The sequence below is a fragment of the Salvelinus fontinalis genome, chromosome 11 (assembly GCF_029448725.1).
Source record: "Salvelinus fontinalis isolate EN_2023a chromosome 11, ASM2944872v1, whole genome shotgun sequence".
Classification (NCBI taxonomy): Eukaryota; Metazoa; Chordata; class Actinopteri; order Salmoniformes; family Salmonidae; genus Salvelinus; species Salvelinus fontinalis.
The window spans coordinates 52844332-52862525 of record NC_074675.1 but is presented as its reverse complement, the minus strand read 5'-3'; the positions used below and the strand labels follow the sequence as shown (position 1 = coordinate 52862525).

At 40.7% G+C, this 18194-nt stretch overlaps 1 protein-coding gene and 1 long non-coding RNA gene across 5 annotated transcripts; one reads left to right on the top strand and one right to left on the bottom strand.

The window, feature by feature from the left end:
- The first annotated feature begins 1228 nt into the window (after positions 1–1228).
- On the top strand, positions 1229–8564 carry LOC129865924 (butyrophilin subfamily 1 member A1-like). The gene is made up of 9 exons (XM_055939009.1): positions 1229–1727; positions 1958–2015; positions 4181–4546; positions 4740–5033; positions 5267–5359; positions 5631–5660; positions 6165–6200; positions 6640–6684; positions 6790–8564. The coding sequence occupies exons 1-9, from the start codon at positions 1680–1682 to the stop codon at positions 7890–7892; spliced, it is 2073 nt and encodes a 690-aa protein (XP_055794984.1). The 5' UTR covers positions 1229–1679; the 3' UTR covers positions 7893–8564.
- Positions 8565–10210: 1646 nt separating this feature from the next.
- On the bottom strand, positions 10211–17891 carry LOC129865927 (uncharacterized). 4 transcript variants are annotated; one of them, XR_008761435.1, is made up of 5 exons: positions 17550–17891; positions 17087–17162; positions 16312–16693; positions 15986–16081; positions 10211–15877 (listed from the first exon to the last, which is right to left on the bottom strand). It is a non-coding gene; the product is annotated as an uncharacterized LOC129865927 (long non-coding RNA). The 4 variants fall into 4 exon arrangements; XR_008761434.1 differs by lacking the exon at positions 17550–17891 and having other exon boundaries at positions 10211–15284; positions 15459–15877; positions 17087–17543; XR_008761436.1 differs by lacking the exon at positions 17550–17891 and having other exon boundaries at positions 10211–15571; positions 15699–15877; positions 17087–17543.
- Positions 17892–18194: the final 303 nt, after the last annotated feature.

Genomic DNA, 18194 nt, shown 5'->3' with positions numbered 1-18194 from the left:
TTTTTTAAAGAAAATGGTGCCGCCTGGTTTGCTTAATATAAGGAATTTGAAATTATTTATATAGTTTTGCTTTTGATACGTAAGCATATTTTAGCGATTTACATTTACTTTTAATACTTAAGTATATTTAAAACTAAACACCTTTAGACTTTTACTCAAGTAGGATTTTACTGGGTGACTTTCATTTTTACTTGAGTCATTTTCTATTACAGTATCTTTACATTAACTCAAGTATAACAATTAGGTACTTTTTCAACCACTGTGTTTCATGCGTTGCATTTCACTCTGATTAAAAATAAAAAATAAAAAAACTCTAATTGAATTAAAGGTGGTAATTCACACCAGAGTTTGCCTTTCAGCTTGATCCCTCCGACTGTAAAATAGATGTTCTTCATTTAATACAAATATATAAATGGTCTATACCTGACCATTCAACTGTACAACAATATGTACACTGTATTACAATAAAAGTAATTCTTTCAAATTATTTGAGTGAATGTGTTTTTTTAAGATAACATCTATTATTGCTATTGCTATTCTTTACATAATGGCCTGGAAAGATGTTGGAGAAGTGGAAAGGTAAAAGGACCAATCAGTAACGCTCGTCGCCGTAAGAAAGAGTGGACCAAACCGCAGCGTGGAAAGTGTTCATGATATTTATTTTCAAGAAACACTCAAACAAAAATAACAAATTCAAAAACGAACACGAACAGTTCCGTCAGGCACAGACACTAAACAGAAAATAACACCCCACAAAACTAAAATGGAAAATCACAACTTATATATGATCCCCAATCAGAGACAACGATAGACAGCTGCCTCTGATTGGGAACCACACTCCGCAAAACAACACAGAAATAGAAAACATAGATTTTCCCACGGAGTCACACCGTAACCAAACATAGAGAATAAATAAGGATCTCTAAGGTCAGGCCGTGACACAATCTGCAATTGTTACATCCATTTTTAGACTTTTAAATTAAAGATATATAGGTCACCCGTTGATTCTTGAAGAATATAACATATTAGAACCCAAAATTTAAAGCTAGTATTTGTAAACAAACACTGTATAGCCTCAACATGGTTAACATTTGTTATTATGGATTCATAACTCTGTCTATGAATTTAAGAGTGGTTACATTTTTCCAGCCCAATCCCTCGGATGTTTATCAAAAACTGTCGAGATGTCCACATAATGTGAGGAAGGAGGTGGGTTTTGGCCGACATTCTGCACATTTTCTCATCAATTAAACATTTGATCTCAATGCAGTGTTCTGTTCCCAAAACTAGAATCTGTTACGAACAGAGGACGAAGTTTTATAGATTTGACCTTTTGCCAAAGTATAAAACAATCTAGCTGTTTAGAAGGAGTGCCAAGGCACATTGAGTTATTGCAAACGCGCCATCAGAGTAGTCGTTCCCTGAAGGAAATATGCAGATTAAATATATCATCTTTGGTGATACAGTATATTTGAACAAATTCGAAAGTGAAAGTCCTGCGACAAATAGGCACAGCACGTTTATTGTATAACGGTCTTGTCGGGGGAAAATCAGGTCTAGTTATTCGCACAAGTGTGATTGAGATATTATATGATAAAGTATTATTAGCATTATTTTCTGAACTAATATTTCCCGACTTCATTTTGACGTCGTGATTTTTCAGAGATTTTACGCACGACATGCCACCTTGCGTTATTGAAAAAGACAGCTCCAGGGCCCTGTATACAGTAAGTAGACCTTCGCTTCTATAGGTACCTCATGGCGTAATGTGCTTTACCTTTGTCTCATTTGTAAGAAGCTATTGCGGAAATACAGTATTTAAAAGATTTTTGCGACGATCGACCATAGGCCAATCAATATATTTTAGATTGCTATTTGAAGGTGAATGTATTATGTGCCCACGAACGATAGGCAAGATTTCCATATAGTGAAATTAATAATTTTTCATTCTCTTCAGGTTATGTGGTTGTGCATATTGGCAGCTTGGTGTGTGTCTCTCTCCACTGCCACTTCTGGTGAGTAGCCAAGACTAGTAGTGTCGGTTTAACATCTTTACTGAATTATAACAGTGATTCAATAAAGGAACTGTAATATACTAATTACTGTATTTGTATAGGCCTATTTGGAATCTTTTGCCGGCGCAATTCCTTCCCGTCACACCGACACCGACATGTTATTCAATTATTGCACCCACACTGTTCGCGCGCGCCAAAGAGGGTCTGCGTTGCCAAAAGCACGGAACCCACACCGGATGCGCGCGTGCGCCATCGTGCATGTATTTTGTTCCCCTACACCAAACGCAATCACGAAACGCAGGTTAAAATATCAAAACAAACTCTGAACCAATTGTAAAAAAATATATATATATATAATTTAAAAAAAACTCTGAACCAATTATATTAATTTGGGGACAGGTCGAAAAGCAGTAAACATTTATGGCAATCCTCTTTCAGTCACCCACATGGGTATAACCAATGAGGGGATGGCACGTGGGTACCTGCTTCTATAAACCAATGAGGAGATGGGAGAGGCAGGACTTGCAGTGCGATCAGTGTTACAAATAGACCTGATATCTATTTTATCCCTTGGTAACGCAGACCCTCGTTAGCGCTGCAGTCTACACCGCTGGCGGCGCATGCAGGATGGTTGCAAAATAATTTTGAAATCTATATTATTCAATTATTGCACCCACACTTCTTGCGCGCTCCAATGAGGGTCTGCGTTGACTAGAAACAATTATTTTGACCGTTTTATGTGTGGATTAATTGTCGTAGTAGAGGACCTTGTGCATTTCAGGTAAAATAACACCTCAATGTTTATATCCCAAGACAAATAGCTGCAAGTCCTGCCTCTCCCATCTCCTCATTGGTTTATAGAAGCAGATACCCATGTCCCATCTCCTCATTGGTTTATAGAAGCAAATACCCATGTCCCTTCTCCTTATTGATTTATAGAAGCAGATACCCATGTCCCCTCTCCTCATTGGTTTATAGAAGCAGATACCCATGTCCCTTCTCCTCATTGGTTTATAGAAGCAGATACCCATGTCCCATCTCCTCATTGGTTTATAGAAGCAGATACCCATGTCCCTTCTCCTCATTGGTTTATAGAAGCAGATACCCATGTCCCATCTCCTCATTGGTTTATAGAAGCAGATACCCATGTCCCTTCTCCTCATTGGTTTATAGAAGCAGATACCCATGTCCCTTCTCCTCATTGGTTTATAGAAGCAGATACCCATGTCCCTTCTCCTCATTGGTTTATAGAAGCAGATACACATGTCCCTTCTCCTCATTGGTTTATAGAAGCAGATACCCATGTCCCATCTCCTCATTGGTTTATACCAATGAAAGACGTCAGTGGTGGTAATACACCTTTTATGAAAGTTAGTTGCCAACCACCATCTAAGTCCAAAGAAGAAAAAGCCTGAAAGGAGGAGAGATGACTAGAAACGATTCTGTTGACCGTTTTATGTGTGGTTTAATTGTCAGAGTAGAGGACCTTGTGCATTTCCGGTGAAACAACTCAATGTTTATATCCCAGGACAAATTAACGAGCAATAGCAAGCTAGTTAAATAGGACAAATTAGCTTGCAACTGCAAAATTCCGAGCTAAATTGCCAGAAATGTTTAATGCTTTTCAACCTGTCCCCAAATTAATATAATTGGTTCAGAGTTTGTTTTGATATTTTAACCTGCGTGTCGTGATTGCGTTTTATGTGGGGGAACAAGATACATTTATGCACAATGGCGTGCGGCCGGTGTGGTTGCAGTGTTAGGCAGGGTTTATAACTTTGTGGCTGCGGTATCTAGTGACAGTTTTCTTGCTTTGCAAAGCCACCTGATCCCGCAAGCTTATATTGATGTTGTATCTGCAGCGTGAATCAGTCTGGTATTTACGAGGCTACCAGTTTTCTATTGGATGTTACAAATTTTAAGATATCGAATCTTTGGATACCAGACCACAAATGCCTTGTAGGCTATATTTTGGAGTTGCCTTGAGATGTATTTTACAAAAAACAAACAACACATTTCTGAGGCTTATACTTTTAGCAACAATAATAATAATAATAATAACTTTATATAACTTATGGCATTTTAAACTCACCAAGTTAAAACAAAGTAAAACAGTGTAATCAGAAGATGGTGATAGTTTGAACACCTTCTTCTTCCTCTATCAGACATTTTCACATGTTCGGTACCCGAGGATCCGGTCTCGGCTCGGTTGGGACATGTTGCCACCATGCCTTGCTGGCTCACCCCTTCCACGAACGCAGAGGGTCTGGAGGTGCGTTGGTACCGGCCCAAAGATTTCGACAACCCGGTCTTGCTCTACAGCGAGACAAAGATCCAGGAAGCCTCACAGCAGTCCCAATACGTGGGCCGCACCTCCCTAGGGCTCCGGAAGGTTACGTCAGAAGGGCTGAAGGGAGGGGATGTGACCTTGAAGCTGGTTAATGTCACTCTGAGAGACCAAGGGGAGTATGTGTGCTACGTCAGCAGTAACCAGGACTATGAGACTGCAAGTGTCTTTCTCAATGTAACTGGTGAGTTCATTCAAGCAAAACATATCCAGGAATGATGCTACAGAAATGAAATGATCTTCATCATTCTTTCACAAATAGTTGAATTAGCTGAGGTACAAAATTGAATACTATTTTTTTATTTGAGGCTCTCGGACACTTGACATTATTTAGTTTAATCCCCTCCTTCTTAATGTGCACTTAATCTCCTTAACAGTGATGGGCAGCGCTCCTCTCCTCTCAGCAGTCAGAACAGATGCTGACTCTGTGAATGTGAGCTGTGTTTCCCATGGATGGAAGCCAAGGCCCAGGCTACAGTGGTCAGATGGGAGGCAGACTCTGAAACCTGAGAAGCTGGACTACAGCAGTGGTGCCCATGGTCTGGTGTCTGCCCACAGCTGGGTCCTCTCTTCCCCCTCCAGTGCTCCCTGGGTATCCTGTTCTCTGGTTCTCTCTGAAGGGGAGGAGTTGGAGGGAAGAGTGGACCTACGGAACCTTGGCTCTGTACCAGGTAAATAAGGATAATAACCGTGTTTCTTTCTGCTATGAGCATATGCTGATCTGGAACCAATCACAAGGAGTGTGTGTGTGTGTGTGTGTGTGTGTGTGTGTGTGTGTGTGTGTGTGTGTGTGTGTGTGTGTGTGTGTGTGTGTGTGTGTGTGTGTGTGTGTGTGTGTGTGTGTGTGTGTGTGTGTCCACCAGTTTGTTGAATGAAATAAGGGATACCTTCTTTCCACTTCCAGAGACTTCATCAGGACTGCAAACAGCTGTCATCATTTTAGCTCTGGTTCTGCTCCTGTCAGTTGTCTTCATCGGTGTGCTCTACAAAAAGAGAGGTCAGGGCTGTGTTTTGGTTTGATAGTTATACTATATATTGATAAGCATACAATGCCATGAAAATGTTAGACTAGACCGGCATACAATGCAATTAAAATGTTAGACTGGGTCAAATTTGAACTTGAGCCTAAGAGGGTATGGAATCCTCTTTCCACCATATTTGGATTACCTACAGGAGAAAACATTAGGCAAGTCATCAAGTCATCTCCTAAGCCCACCTTTATCCCTCCTATGATTGGATTGAAAACTCATGTGTGTTTTGCTTTTCAGGAAACAAATCAACACATGTGCCTAATGGAGGTAAGGAATCTATTTAACCACATCACACTTTTCAATGTCAGTGTTCATAATTTGATTTCCAATGCTTAACTTTATAACCATGTGTCCTAAATGTTGTGGTATATTATACTGTAACTAGGCCTACATTGATCCTGTAAGAGAATACAATTAAAACTCTAAATTAGTACTAAATCAAGTCAATGGAGACTAAATTATAAACACTACCTAAGGACCATATTCAGTGCATTCAATCACTGCAATGTAAGACATTTCTTTATCATATGGCAAATATTGATCCAGAATACTTACTGTATAGGATACATTAAACATTTTCCCACTGTCCCTGTTTTTCTGTAGATATAGAGACTATGAGACAAGCTGAAGGTAATCTATTTAGACATTTTCCAGAGAGAATCTGAATTTATTTTGATTTTGCCTTTCTTTATCATATGGCAAATATTGATCCAGAATACTTACTGTACAGAATACATTAAACATTTTCCCACTGCCCCTGTTTTTCTGTAGATATAGTGGACATAGAGACTATGAGACAAGCTGAAGGTAATCTATTTAGACATTTTCCAGAGAGAATCTGAATTTATTTTGATATTGCCTTTATCATGCAAGGTGCTATCTAGAACCTAAAAGGGTACCCTTTGAAGAACCATTTTTGTTTCGACATGTAACCCAAAAAGGTTCTACCTGGAATCAAAAGGGTTCTCCTATGGAGACAGCTGAAGAACCCTTTTTTCTAAGAGTGTATAGCAAATATTGATCCCTAATACAGAATACTTACTGTTCAAAATACATTTATATTTAAGTCATTTAGCAGACGCTCTTATCCAGAGCGACTTACAAATTGGAAAGTTCATACATATTCATCCTGGTCCCCCCGTGGGGAATGAACCCACAACCCTGGCGTTGCAAGCGCCATGCTCTACAAACTGAGCCACACGGGACCAGGATTTATCATTTACCCATTGTTCCTGTTTTTGTGTAGATTTCGTGGATATAGAGACTATAGAGACTATGAGACAAGCTGGAGGTAATCTATTTCAAAACATTTTTGATACAATCTCAATTATTATCATTATTGTTGTTGTTATTACGATTCATTGTCATCTCCTAATTCTGTGTTTGTCCTCAACAGTGGATGTCACATTGGATCCCAAGACAGCTCCTCCTTATCTGACAGTTGGTTCAAATGGTAAAATTGTGAGAGACAGTTTATATAATCCATGTTCTCCTGGTGAGCATGCTTATATACTTGGGACACATGGTTTTACCTCGGGCAGCAATGCTTACTGGGAGGTGGGACTGGGTGATCAGAAGGTAGGCGTTAAAGAATCCTGGTGGGTTGGACTGGCAAGTGGGTCTGTTAAAAGACAAGGTGATGTACCAGCCACACCTTCCAATGGTTTCTGGTTCCTGTCCTCAGACAAAGAGAAAGGCTTACGGCTTAATATGACCCCCGACATCCTACTTCCTGCCAATCCTAGACCTCAGACAGTAGGTGTGTATTTGGACTATGACAAAGGAGTACTCTCTTTTATCAATGTAAAAGACAATACACTGATTGTCACTGTGGAAGCTATGTTCACAGGGGAGGTGTTTCCTCTTTTTAACCCAGGTAAAGGTGACAGAGCCCCTATGACGATATCAGATGTCAGACACTATAAAACAGAACCTGGACAAGTGACTGTTTCTGAGACAGAGAGACATGAAGAGACTGAGACTGATGGTGACCAAGCCCCTATGACGATATTAGATGTCAGCCACTATAAAACAGAACCTGTACAAGTGACGGTTTCTGAAAGAGAGGGTAATGTCTCTCCACCTGCTGAAGAGGCTGAGACTGATGGTGACCAAGCCCCTATGACGATATTAGATGTCAGCCACTATAAAACAGAACCTGTAAAAGTGACTGTTTCTGAGACAGAGAGACATGAAGAGACTGAGACTGATCGTGACCAAGCCCCTATGACGATATTAGATGTCAGCCACTATAAAACAGAACCTGTAAAAGTGACTGTTTCTGAGACAGAGAGACATGAAGAGACTGAGACTGATGGTGACCAAGCCCCTATGAAGATATTAGATGTCAGCCACTATAAAACAGAACCTGTACCAGTGTCTGTTTCTGAAAGAGAGGGTAATGACGCTCCTCCTGCTGAAGAGGCTGAGACTGATGCCCTTCTAGCTACTAACCAAAGTCGCAATCATCAGACTTCGGAATCCAAAGACGGTCTTTAAATGTCTGTGAATAAACTAGAGCACTATGTATTAACACATTGTTTTGTGTATCAAGTGCACTTCATATTAGGGTGTGTATTCTGTACTGGTCCAATTCATCATCATCTCCTTCCTCTTCTCCTTTATCTGCAGTGCAATTTGATTTGATTACCATGGAAACATATGATTGGTGAAAGCAGTGTAGTAGATGGATGGATGGATGGATGGATGGATGGATGTAATGGATGGATGGATGCACTAGATGGATGGATGTACTAGATGGATGGATGTAAAGGATGGATGGATGTAGTAGATGGATGGATGTAGTGGATGGATGGATGTAGTAGATGGATGGATGTAAAGGATGGATGGATGTAGTAGATGGATGGATGTAGTAGATGGATGGATGTAAAGGATGGATGGATGTAGTGGATGGATGGATGTAGTGGATGGATGGATGTAAAGGATGGATGGATGTAGTAGATGGATGGATGTAAAGGATGGATGGATGTAGTAGATGGATGGATGTAAAGGATGGATGGATGTAGTAGATGGATGGATGTAGTGGATGGATGGATGGATGGATGTAGTAGATGGATGGATGGATGGATGTAGTAGATGGATGGATGTAGTGGATGGATGGATGTAGTAGATGGATGGATGTAGTAGATGGATGGATGTAAAGGATGGATGGATGTAAAGGATGGATGGATGTAGTAGATGGATGGATGTAAAGGATGGATGGATGTAAAGGATGGATGGATGTAGTGGATGGATGGATGTAGTGGATGGATGGATGTAGTGGATGGATGGATGTAGTGGATGGATGGATGTAGTAGATGGATGGATGTAAAGGATGGATGGATGTAAAGGATGGATGGATGTAGTGGATGGATGGATGTAGTAGATGGATGGATGTAAAGGATGGATGGATGTAAAGGATGGATGGATGTAGTAGATGGATGGATGTAAAGGATGGATGGATGTAAAGGATGGATGGATGTAGTGGATGGATGGATGTAGTGGATGGATGGATGGATGACCATCCTTTGTTTTTCACAGCAGTGCAGAGAACAGGAGACAGTTGAGAAGCTCCTTCAATAGAGTCACTCTCTATAGTGTTCACTGATTGTTATTGTTATTATTTCAACGGTAGAGCCATCTGGTGACATTTAAATTGAAACCGTAGATTTTTCCGTTACAGTTTGTAATATACTGCTAACTAGAAAATATCAGATTATACTGACTGGTGCCAAGAGTATGTGCATTGAACATTTCACTGATAGTTATGTATACATAGAGAATCCGAGCTTCTCTTGAAACTGTTTGTTGAGACAGGCATGGTTTCACATGCTTGGGCTCTCCACTTGTACAAATAATATGATTTAACGGTCCAGTGCAGTCAAAAAACATTTTAATATTTCTCCACTGAGGTCAACATGATACTGTGAAGTGAAAACAATCTGAATACTTATGTAAATAAGGTATTTCTGTTTTTTTATTCGTAATAAATATGCAAACATTTCTGAAAACCTGTTTTCGCTTTGTTATTATGGGGTATTGTGTGTAGATAGATGAGTATTTTTAAAAATCCATTGTAGAATAAGGCTGTAACGTAAGAAAATGTGGAAAAAGTCAATGGGTCTGAATATATCCCAAATGCACTGAACATGAGCAGCAGTGTTGGAGAAGCTACTCTGAAAATATAGTTTACCAAGCTACCAATTACTTTACACTGGAACAAGTTAAGCTTTATTAAAGGTAAACTTAAGAAAAATATATAGTTTACTTAACTCAAGTTACCTTGGAAAAACTAAAACAGTAGTGTGTAGTTCCAGTAGTTAGCTACACGGTACAACAGTAGTGTGTAGTTCCAGTAGTTAGCTACACCGCTACATGGTAAAACAGTAGTGTGTAGTTCCAGTAGTTAGCTACACCGCTACATGGTAAAACAGTAGTGTGTAGTTCCAGTAGTTAGCTACACCGCTACATGGTAAAACAGTAGTGTGTAGTTCCAGTAGTTAGCTACACCGCTACATGGTAAAACAGTAGTGTGTATTCCCAGTAGTTAGCTAAACCGCTACATGGTACAACAGTAGTGTGTAGTTCCAGTAGTTAGCTACACCGCTACATGGTAAAACAGTAGTGTGTAGTTCCAGGAGTTAGCTACACCGCTACATGGTAAAACAGTAGTGTGTAGTTCCAGGAGTTAGCTACACCGCTACATGGTAAAACAGTAGTGTGCAGTTCCACTAGTTTGCTACACCGCTACATGGTGAAAGAGATTTGCATCAGTTCAAATCTGGTATCAGGACAAAATGTGATTCAGACTCACCGAATATACTTTAAGTATTTTAATTAAACTCAAGCGATAAATGGTAAATGCAATTTTTGTATAAACGGTTTCACTGTATCTCCACGCAGGGTAGAACAGAGAACTCTGGAATGTGCTCAAACAACAGTTTTATACTATGACAGCTTTAGTTCCAACCGTCCGTTGGCCTATCACAGTAGAGCCTGAGCGCGGTTTAAACTTTGCTCAGCCTATCGCTGGCACTCGGACTGGTCCCAGTCCCTTGGTGCTCTCATCTGTTCACATCTGGTCGTTGCGTAGATTAGATCCGTCTTGTGTCTCCCCAGATTCTACACTCAAACAGTTCCTTATTTGGTATTGTCCAGTGTCCTACCCTCCCTGGTTGGCCTGGAGATATGCACCCCTCCCCTCTCCAGATTGACCACAGCTTTTGCATCAAGGCACTCTATGTTGCTCAATCTTTACACACATACACACACACACATCTGCATTGTTTATGTGTGTGTGTAACAAAACAATATTAATCTTCAAACAATATGGTAGCGGGCTATAGTACATAAACATAAATCCTAACAATGGTAAAACAGTAGTGTGTATTCCCAGTAGTTAGCTACACCGCTACACGGTAAAACAGTAGTGTGTGTAGTTCCAGTAGCTAGCTATATGGCAAAAAAATAATGAACTACTAAAACACCACTAAGTTTTGATTTTAGCTCAACTACCACTAACCTACTGCAAAATATAGATTATTTAAATGAAGGCTGTTCATTTAACTGTTGAATGAAGAGGACCATGGTGCAGCGTGGTGAGCGTACATACTCTTTTTATTAGAGTAGACACCGAACAAAACAATAAACACTACAAAACAAACCGTGAAGCTAAAGGCTATGTGCCATAAACAAAGTCAACTTCCCACAAAGAAAGGAGGGAAAAATGGCTACCTAAGTATGGTTCCCAATCAGAGACAACGATAGACAGCTGTCCCTGATTGAGAACCATACCCGGCCAAAACATAGAAATAGAAAATCATAGAAAAACAAAACATAGAATGCCCACCCCAAATCACGCCCTGACCAAACCAAATAGAGACGTTAAAAGGCTCTCTACGGTCAGAGCGTGACATACAGGTTAGTTAATATAGGTTAGTTACATCCCCAACACTGATGTCTAGGGCTACATAACCTGTTTTAACCCAAGTTAGACCATCTTCATTCACTAAGTCCTAACTTGATGTATTGGTGATGTCGTTTCTCCTTTACTCAGTCTTCACTGTAATGTAAAAATATGGCTTTCAATTGTTGAGGACAAACACACTGTTAAATGTGAGCAGCCATCGTTGCAATGGTAACTGACGAAGTGGAATCCACCTTTGTACAATCATTTTCTTAGCAGCTGTGGTTCCTGCCAACCACATTCTACGTTGGCGTTCTGACAAGTGCCAGTCAGAGTCATCACAAAGCAACATCACTGTTGTATTTAATGGCAGTATGTCACGCCCTGACCTTAGTTATCTTTGTTTTATTTATTTGGTCAGGTCAGGGTGTGACGAGGGTGGAATGGGTGTTTGGACTTGTCTAGGGTTTTTTGTATATCTATGGGGATTTGTTATTGTCTAGGTAATGTAGGTCTATGGTGGCCTAAATTGGTTCCCAATTAGAGACAGCTGTTTATCGTTGTCTCTGATTGGGGATCCTATTTAGGTTGCCATTTTCCATTTTGGTTTTGTGTGTTATTGTCTATGTGAAGTTGCATGTCTGCACTCATTGTGTATAGTGGTCATTTTGTTATTTTGTTCGTTTGTTTAGTGTTCTTCGTGTAGATTCGTCGTTCATTAAAAGTATGTATTCACATCACGCTGCGCTTTGGTCTCCTCACTACAACGATCGTGACACAGTATTTTATCTTTAAGTACAGAGATGACATTGTTGACTTTCCCCCAGAATTCAACCACCCCTGGGTATTTCCACAGCACATGTTGAAAAGTACCAAGGTCCCCTGTGGTTCAGAACACACATAATGGCGATGGACTAATACCTATGTGATGTCTTTTTTGAGGTAATAGATCCAATTTAATTAATAAATTGGTCATTGGGGTTTCTAGATGATCCAAGTATATTTTTCCATACTGTCTCCCAATGTGTTTGTCTGTCAGCAAGTGTAAAGTCCTTTTCCCATACAGTGGATAGAGTTAATGGTTTTTGTGCAGCTAGAATTAATTGACTATAGATATCAGAAACAACTCCTTTTGAGGGGCGTCTGTCCTTTAGAAGTTTGACCAATGGGTGTACTGCTAGTTCTGCTCCCCAGGGGACCCCATAGGCTGGCATGGATAGACTAGTTCTGCTCCCCAGAGGACCCCATAGGCTGGCATGGATAGACTAGTTCTGCTCCCCAGGGGACCCCATAGGCTGGCATGGATAGACTAGTTCTGCTCCCCAGAGGACCCCATAGGCTAGCATGGATAGACTAGTTCTGCTCCCCAGAGGACCCCATAGGCTGGCATGGATAGACTAGTTCTGCTCCCCAGAGGACCCCATAGGCTGGCATGGATAGACTAGTTCTGCTCCCCAGAGGACCCCATAGGCTAGCATGGATAGACTAGTTCTGCTCCCCAGAGGACCCCATAGGCTAGCATGGATAGACTAGTTCTGCTCTCCAGAGGACCCCATAGGCTGGCATGGATAGACTAGTTCTGCTTCCCAGAGGACCCCATAGGCTGGCATGGATAGACTAGTTCTGCTCCCCAGGGGACCCCATAGGCTGGCATGGATAGACTAGTTCTGCTCCCCAGGGGACCCCATAGGCTGGCATGGATAGACTAGTTCTGCTCCCCAGAGGACCCCATAGGCTGGCATGGATAGGCAGAGTTGAAGGTAAAGACAAAATTATGAACCTGAGACAATTAAACACTGGCGGATTTCCTGGAAACTGAGGAGTACAATCAAATTGAATATGTCTTTGAAAGTATAAATGCCCTTCTTAGACCAAGAATCTAATATAAATGGTTTCTTACATGCTAAGAATTCTTTATTACGCCATATTGGAGAGTATGAATTCCGTTTTAAGATTAGATCTCATATGCTTCTCTGTAGCTTTCCACACATTTACTGAGTAGGTTACAACTTCTTAACTACTTCCGGCGCCGACAGAGATGGCCGCCTCGCTTTGCGTTCCTAGGAAACTATGCAGTATTTTGTTTTTTTTATTACTGCATTGTCGGAACTAGAAGCACAAGCATTTCGCTACACTCGCATTAACATCTGCTAACCATGTGTATGTGACAAATAAAATTTGATTTGAGAATGGGTCCAAACAATAACGCACAATTTTTAGGAGTCAAGCCAGAAAATAATACATCTTGTAATCTAATTGGTGAAACTATTGACTCTTCTATAGTGCGCCAAGGAACAGAAGCCTCTGGGTTTAACCAGGTCTTCAGGAAATTCTTTAGGAATGATAGGTGATAACATTTTAGATTTGGAACTGCAAGTCTACCTGATGCTTTTGTTCTCTGTAGTGTTGCATATTTAATCTGTGGTCTCTTTTCTCCCCCAAATTAACTTCTTTATGACAGAGTCAAGTTTAGACCAATAGGGAGGCAGTGGTAACATGGAACTCACGCCCTGACCATACTAACTAAACACAAAACAAAGGAAAATAACGGTCAGAATAACGGCCAAAATAACCAGCAAAATGAAAAGTCCCTCATTTACATATGGGCATGATATTGATGAGTATTTCATCAAAATAATTTCTTTGCTGAGCTATGAGAAGGTCCAGATCTATCTATTTATCTTAGAGCTATGAGAAGGTCCAGATCTATCTAGCTTAGAGCTATGAGAAGGTCCAGATCTATCTATTTATCTTAGAGCTATGAGAAGGTCCAGATCTATTTATCTTAGAGCTATGAGAAGGTCCAGATCTATCTATTTATCTTAGAGCTATGAGAAGGTCCAGATCTATTTATCTTAGAGCTATGAGAAAGTCCAGATCTATATAACTTAGAGCTATGAGAAAGTCCAGATCTATCTAGCTTAGAGCTATGAGAAGGTCCAGATCTATCTAGCTTAGAGCTATGAGAAGGTCCAGATCTATCTAGCTTAGAGCTATGAGAAGGTCCAGATCTATGTAGCTTAGAGCTATGAGAAGGCCCAGATCTATCTAGTTTAGAGCTATGAGAAGGTCCAGATCTATCTAGCTTAGAGCTATGAGAAGGTCCAGATATATCTATTTATCTTAGAGCTATGAGAAGGCCCAGTTCTATTTATCTTAGAGCTATGAGAAGGTCCAGATCTATCTAGTTTAGAGCTATGAAAAAGTCCAGATCTATATAACTTAGAGCTATGAGAAGGTCCAGATCTATCTAGTTTAGAGCTATGAGAAGGTCCAGATCTATTTATCTTAGAGCTATGAGAAGGTCCAGATCTATTTATCTTAGAGCTATGAGAAGGCCCAGATCTATCTAGCTTAGAGCTATGAGAAGGTCCAGATCTATCTAGTTTAGAGCTATGAAAAAGTCCAGATCTATATAACTTAGAGCTATGAGAAGGTCCAGATCTATCTAGTTTAGAGCTATGAGAAGGTCCAGATCTATTTATCTTAGAGCTATGAGAAGGTCCAGATCTATTTATCTTAGAGCTATGAGAAGGCCCAGATCTATTTATCTTAGAGCTATGAGAAGGTCCAGATCTATCCAGATTAGAGCTATGAGAATGTCCAGATCTATTTTCCCCATGTTATATTTGTTCCCAATTAGGCTAAATGTAGTCCTATTAATGAGCTTTTAATGTTTTCCTATTCATTTGCATAGGCTAACCATTGAGATGAATGATATTTAATATCTTAGCAGATAATGACGTGATAATAACAGCAGCTGTAGATGATGTAATGAAAAGTTGAAGGGTGGTTGGTAATGGAGGACATCAGGTGGATCCACATCTGGGTTTTGGGCAGAACCCCTAGGTCCTGGAGAACAGGTAGTGGAGGACATCAGGTGGATCCACATCTGGGTTTTGGGCAGAACCCTTAGGTCCTGGAGAACAGGTAGTGGAGGACATCAGGTGGATCCACATCTGGGTTTTGGGCAGAACCCCTAGGTCCTGGAGAACAGGAGCAGAGTTAAAGGGAACAGGGTAGGAGACAGAGACGTAAACAAGCAAACACACAGGTTACAGGTTGATCAGGTATGTAAAAATACAGTTATTGAATGATTTAATATAAATGTTTGATTAGACATGCAATATTGTTAATGGCAGACAGAAAAGAAAGGATACCTGTCTGTAATTTCTTTGTCAGTGGGGTTGATGAAGGGTGGTCCCTGGAAAAGGTGAGCGAGGTGAAAAATTCCAGGGAGGTGTCATGACCACTGGAGTCATACACTACCTACCTGGCAGAGGAGGTTACTTAACGTGACCCTTGAGATTTACTATTTGGAAAAACCTCCGGGCCAGTGACGATGCCACCCACCGCGAGGAGGCAAATGCAAATAGTTATCTTGAGATTTTTATATTCACTTTAACGGATGGTGACCCCAGCTAGGAGCGAAAGAGCAGCAAGGTTTCCCACGTCTCGCCTTCCTTTCATCCTTCTTCCAAACCAAGTAATTCGCCCGGATGTCGAAGGTCCCCTCCTTGATTCTCCTCTGGTAGCTCTCCTTCTGTTTCTCCAGCACCTTGTCCTTGTTCAATCTCACCTTGATTGATAATAGAAATATATGCAATTTATATATTATATAATTACAAATATATCTCTCACATATTTCTTGGAGGGACAGAAAATAAATAAATTAACAGCGTACAACCTCCACATCCTTCTCATCCTGTGGCTGAAGGTTGCCCTCGAAGGCGTTCTGATCTGGTTCAACAACTTCCATCACATCAGGTGGAGTTTCAGTGATCTGAAAGTATGTCATACAAAAATAGCAACAGACAAACAACACTAAGTCAATCACAAATTCAAAATAGTGAAATATTGTATTTGAAATACAATAATTGTATTTACAATTTACAATTGCCTCAGTCAACAGCTGCAGCTCCCGTCCACACAGCAGGCGATATGGTGAGTACTCAAATAAAGCGACCATAACAAAACAACGTATCAGGGCAAAATTTGAACTGTGACACTTACCGATCATGTGCCGTGGTGAAACAACTGATGGGCTTCAACTCTTCACCCTCTCAAACTTCTTTCAGGCTAGACAGGGTACTGACTTTTAAGCACAAGGTGACAAATGTAAATATTATGTTCTCTCTGATATGAAATCGTAATAATTTCAGATATAATAGAATGTGATTGATAAACATAAGGTTATTTCACTTGCCCAGCTGTTCACATTCTTGACAATCCCATGCCAAATGCCAAAAGAAGAGTTATGTTGATTTTTGACAATCATGCGCTTCACTCTGAAATGGCCAGCTTGCATCTCGGTCAGCATGGCCTCCTTCTCCTCAGTTAAAAATCACCCCTCTGTGAGGCTGGCCATCCTTACCCAGTAGGTACATGTGATTGCCTAACAAGTTTGAAGACAAGCGTTGTGGAAATACCCTTGTCTAAGTCATTTTCCACCATTGTCTTTCTATGTTTCTCTACCCCCCCCCCCCCCCCCCCCCCCCATCTCGCTCTGTCTTTCACTCTCTTCCCACCTCTCTCTTTCACTTTAACCCCCCCGTCTGTGTGTGTCTAGCAAAGACACCTAGTTAAGAGCAGTTGGAATGATCATAATTGCTTAGACCTATCCATTTGACTGATCAGGGTTAACTTATAGCTAGATAACTCAATATGACAGACATATAACTAAATGTATAACTAGCCACTTCTAGATGACCAACTACCTAGATGGAAAATGGTTGTTCATAGCTAAATCCTTCCAGTTATGTAATAGAAGTTAAATGCCTAACGTTACCCTGAATAGTGAATTTCTGTCCCGTACGAATGTTGCTCCTGTTGTCGAGATCAGTGGTGCCTTCATAGTATTTCGCCTGGTTGGAAAGAAAAAATAGCATCTCCTCGAGGGATGCCATTGAAGTGCAAGCTACGTACAAACAGAAAGCTACAAAAACAGTTAGCTAGCTAGCTAACGTTAGCTAAAACAAACTGTCTGGTTAGCTAATTAGCTAACGTTAGCTAAAACAAACTGTCTGGTTAGCTAGCTAGCTAACGTTAGCTAAAACAAACTGTCTGGTTAGCTAGCTAGCTGACTAGGCAGTCTGATGTAAGTAAATAAGTAACGTACAGTAGCAAGCAATTTTAATCCAAAAACTGCTTAAATTATTTATTCCTATTTAACAATATTTTGTAATATAAAGACACATATATGGTAAAGAAAAATAAACACATTGTAGACTATAGGCTACTCCTGTATCTACCTTATACAATACCGTAATCATTGAATGACGTAGCGTACCCATCCACATTTACAATGTAATGTATCAATTAGATACATAGTAGTAGCACATACAGTTACATTATTGTAGAATAGGCTAGTCCTGTATCCACACTATATTAGGATACCGTTATGATTTCATTATTGTAGAATAGGCTACTCCTGTATCCACACTATATTAGGATACCATTATGATTTCATTGGTCTTCTCAGGCATGATTTTAGGTATTTGATCGAAGATGTGTGTTGTAGGCTGGTTCTGGGCAGTAGATGTCATAGAGAGAGTGACGCTGAGGCTGATCCTGGCCAGTGGACGTCGTCACAGAGAGGCTGAGGCTGATCCTGGCCAGTGGACGTCGTCACAGAGAGGATGAGGCTGATCCTGGCCAGTGGACATCGTCACAGAGAGGCTGAGGCTGGTGCTGGGCAGTGGACGTCACAGAGAGGCTGAGGCTGGGCTATGGACGTCACAGAGAGGCTGAGGCTGGGCAGTGAACGTCACAGAGAGACTGAGATTGGTGCTGGGCAGTGGCCATCATAGATAGGCTGAGGCTGGTGATGGGCAAGAGTGTGCTATGTGTCTGAACTGTCCTTCTGCCCGTCATCACACACTGTGCACACGTCTACT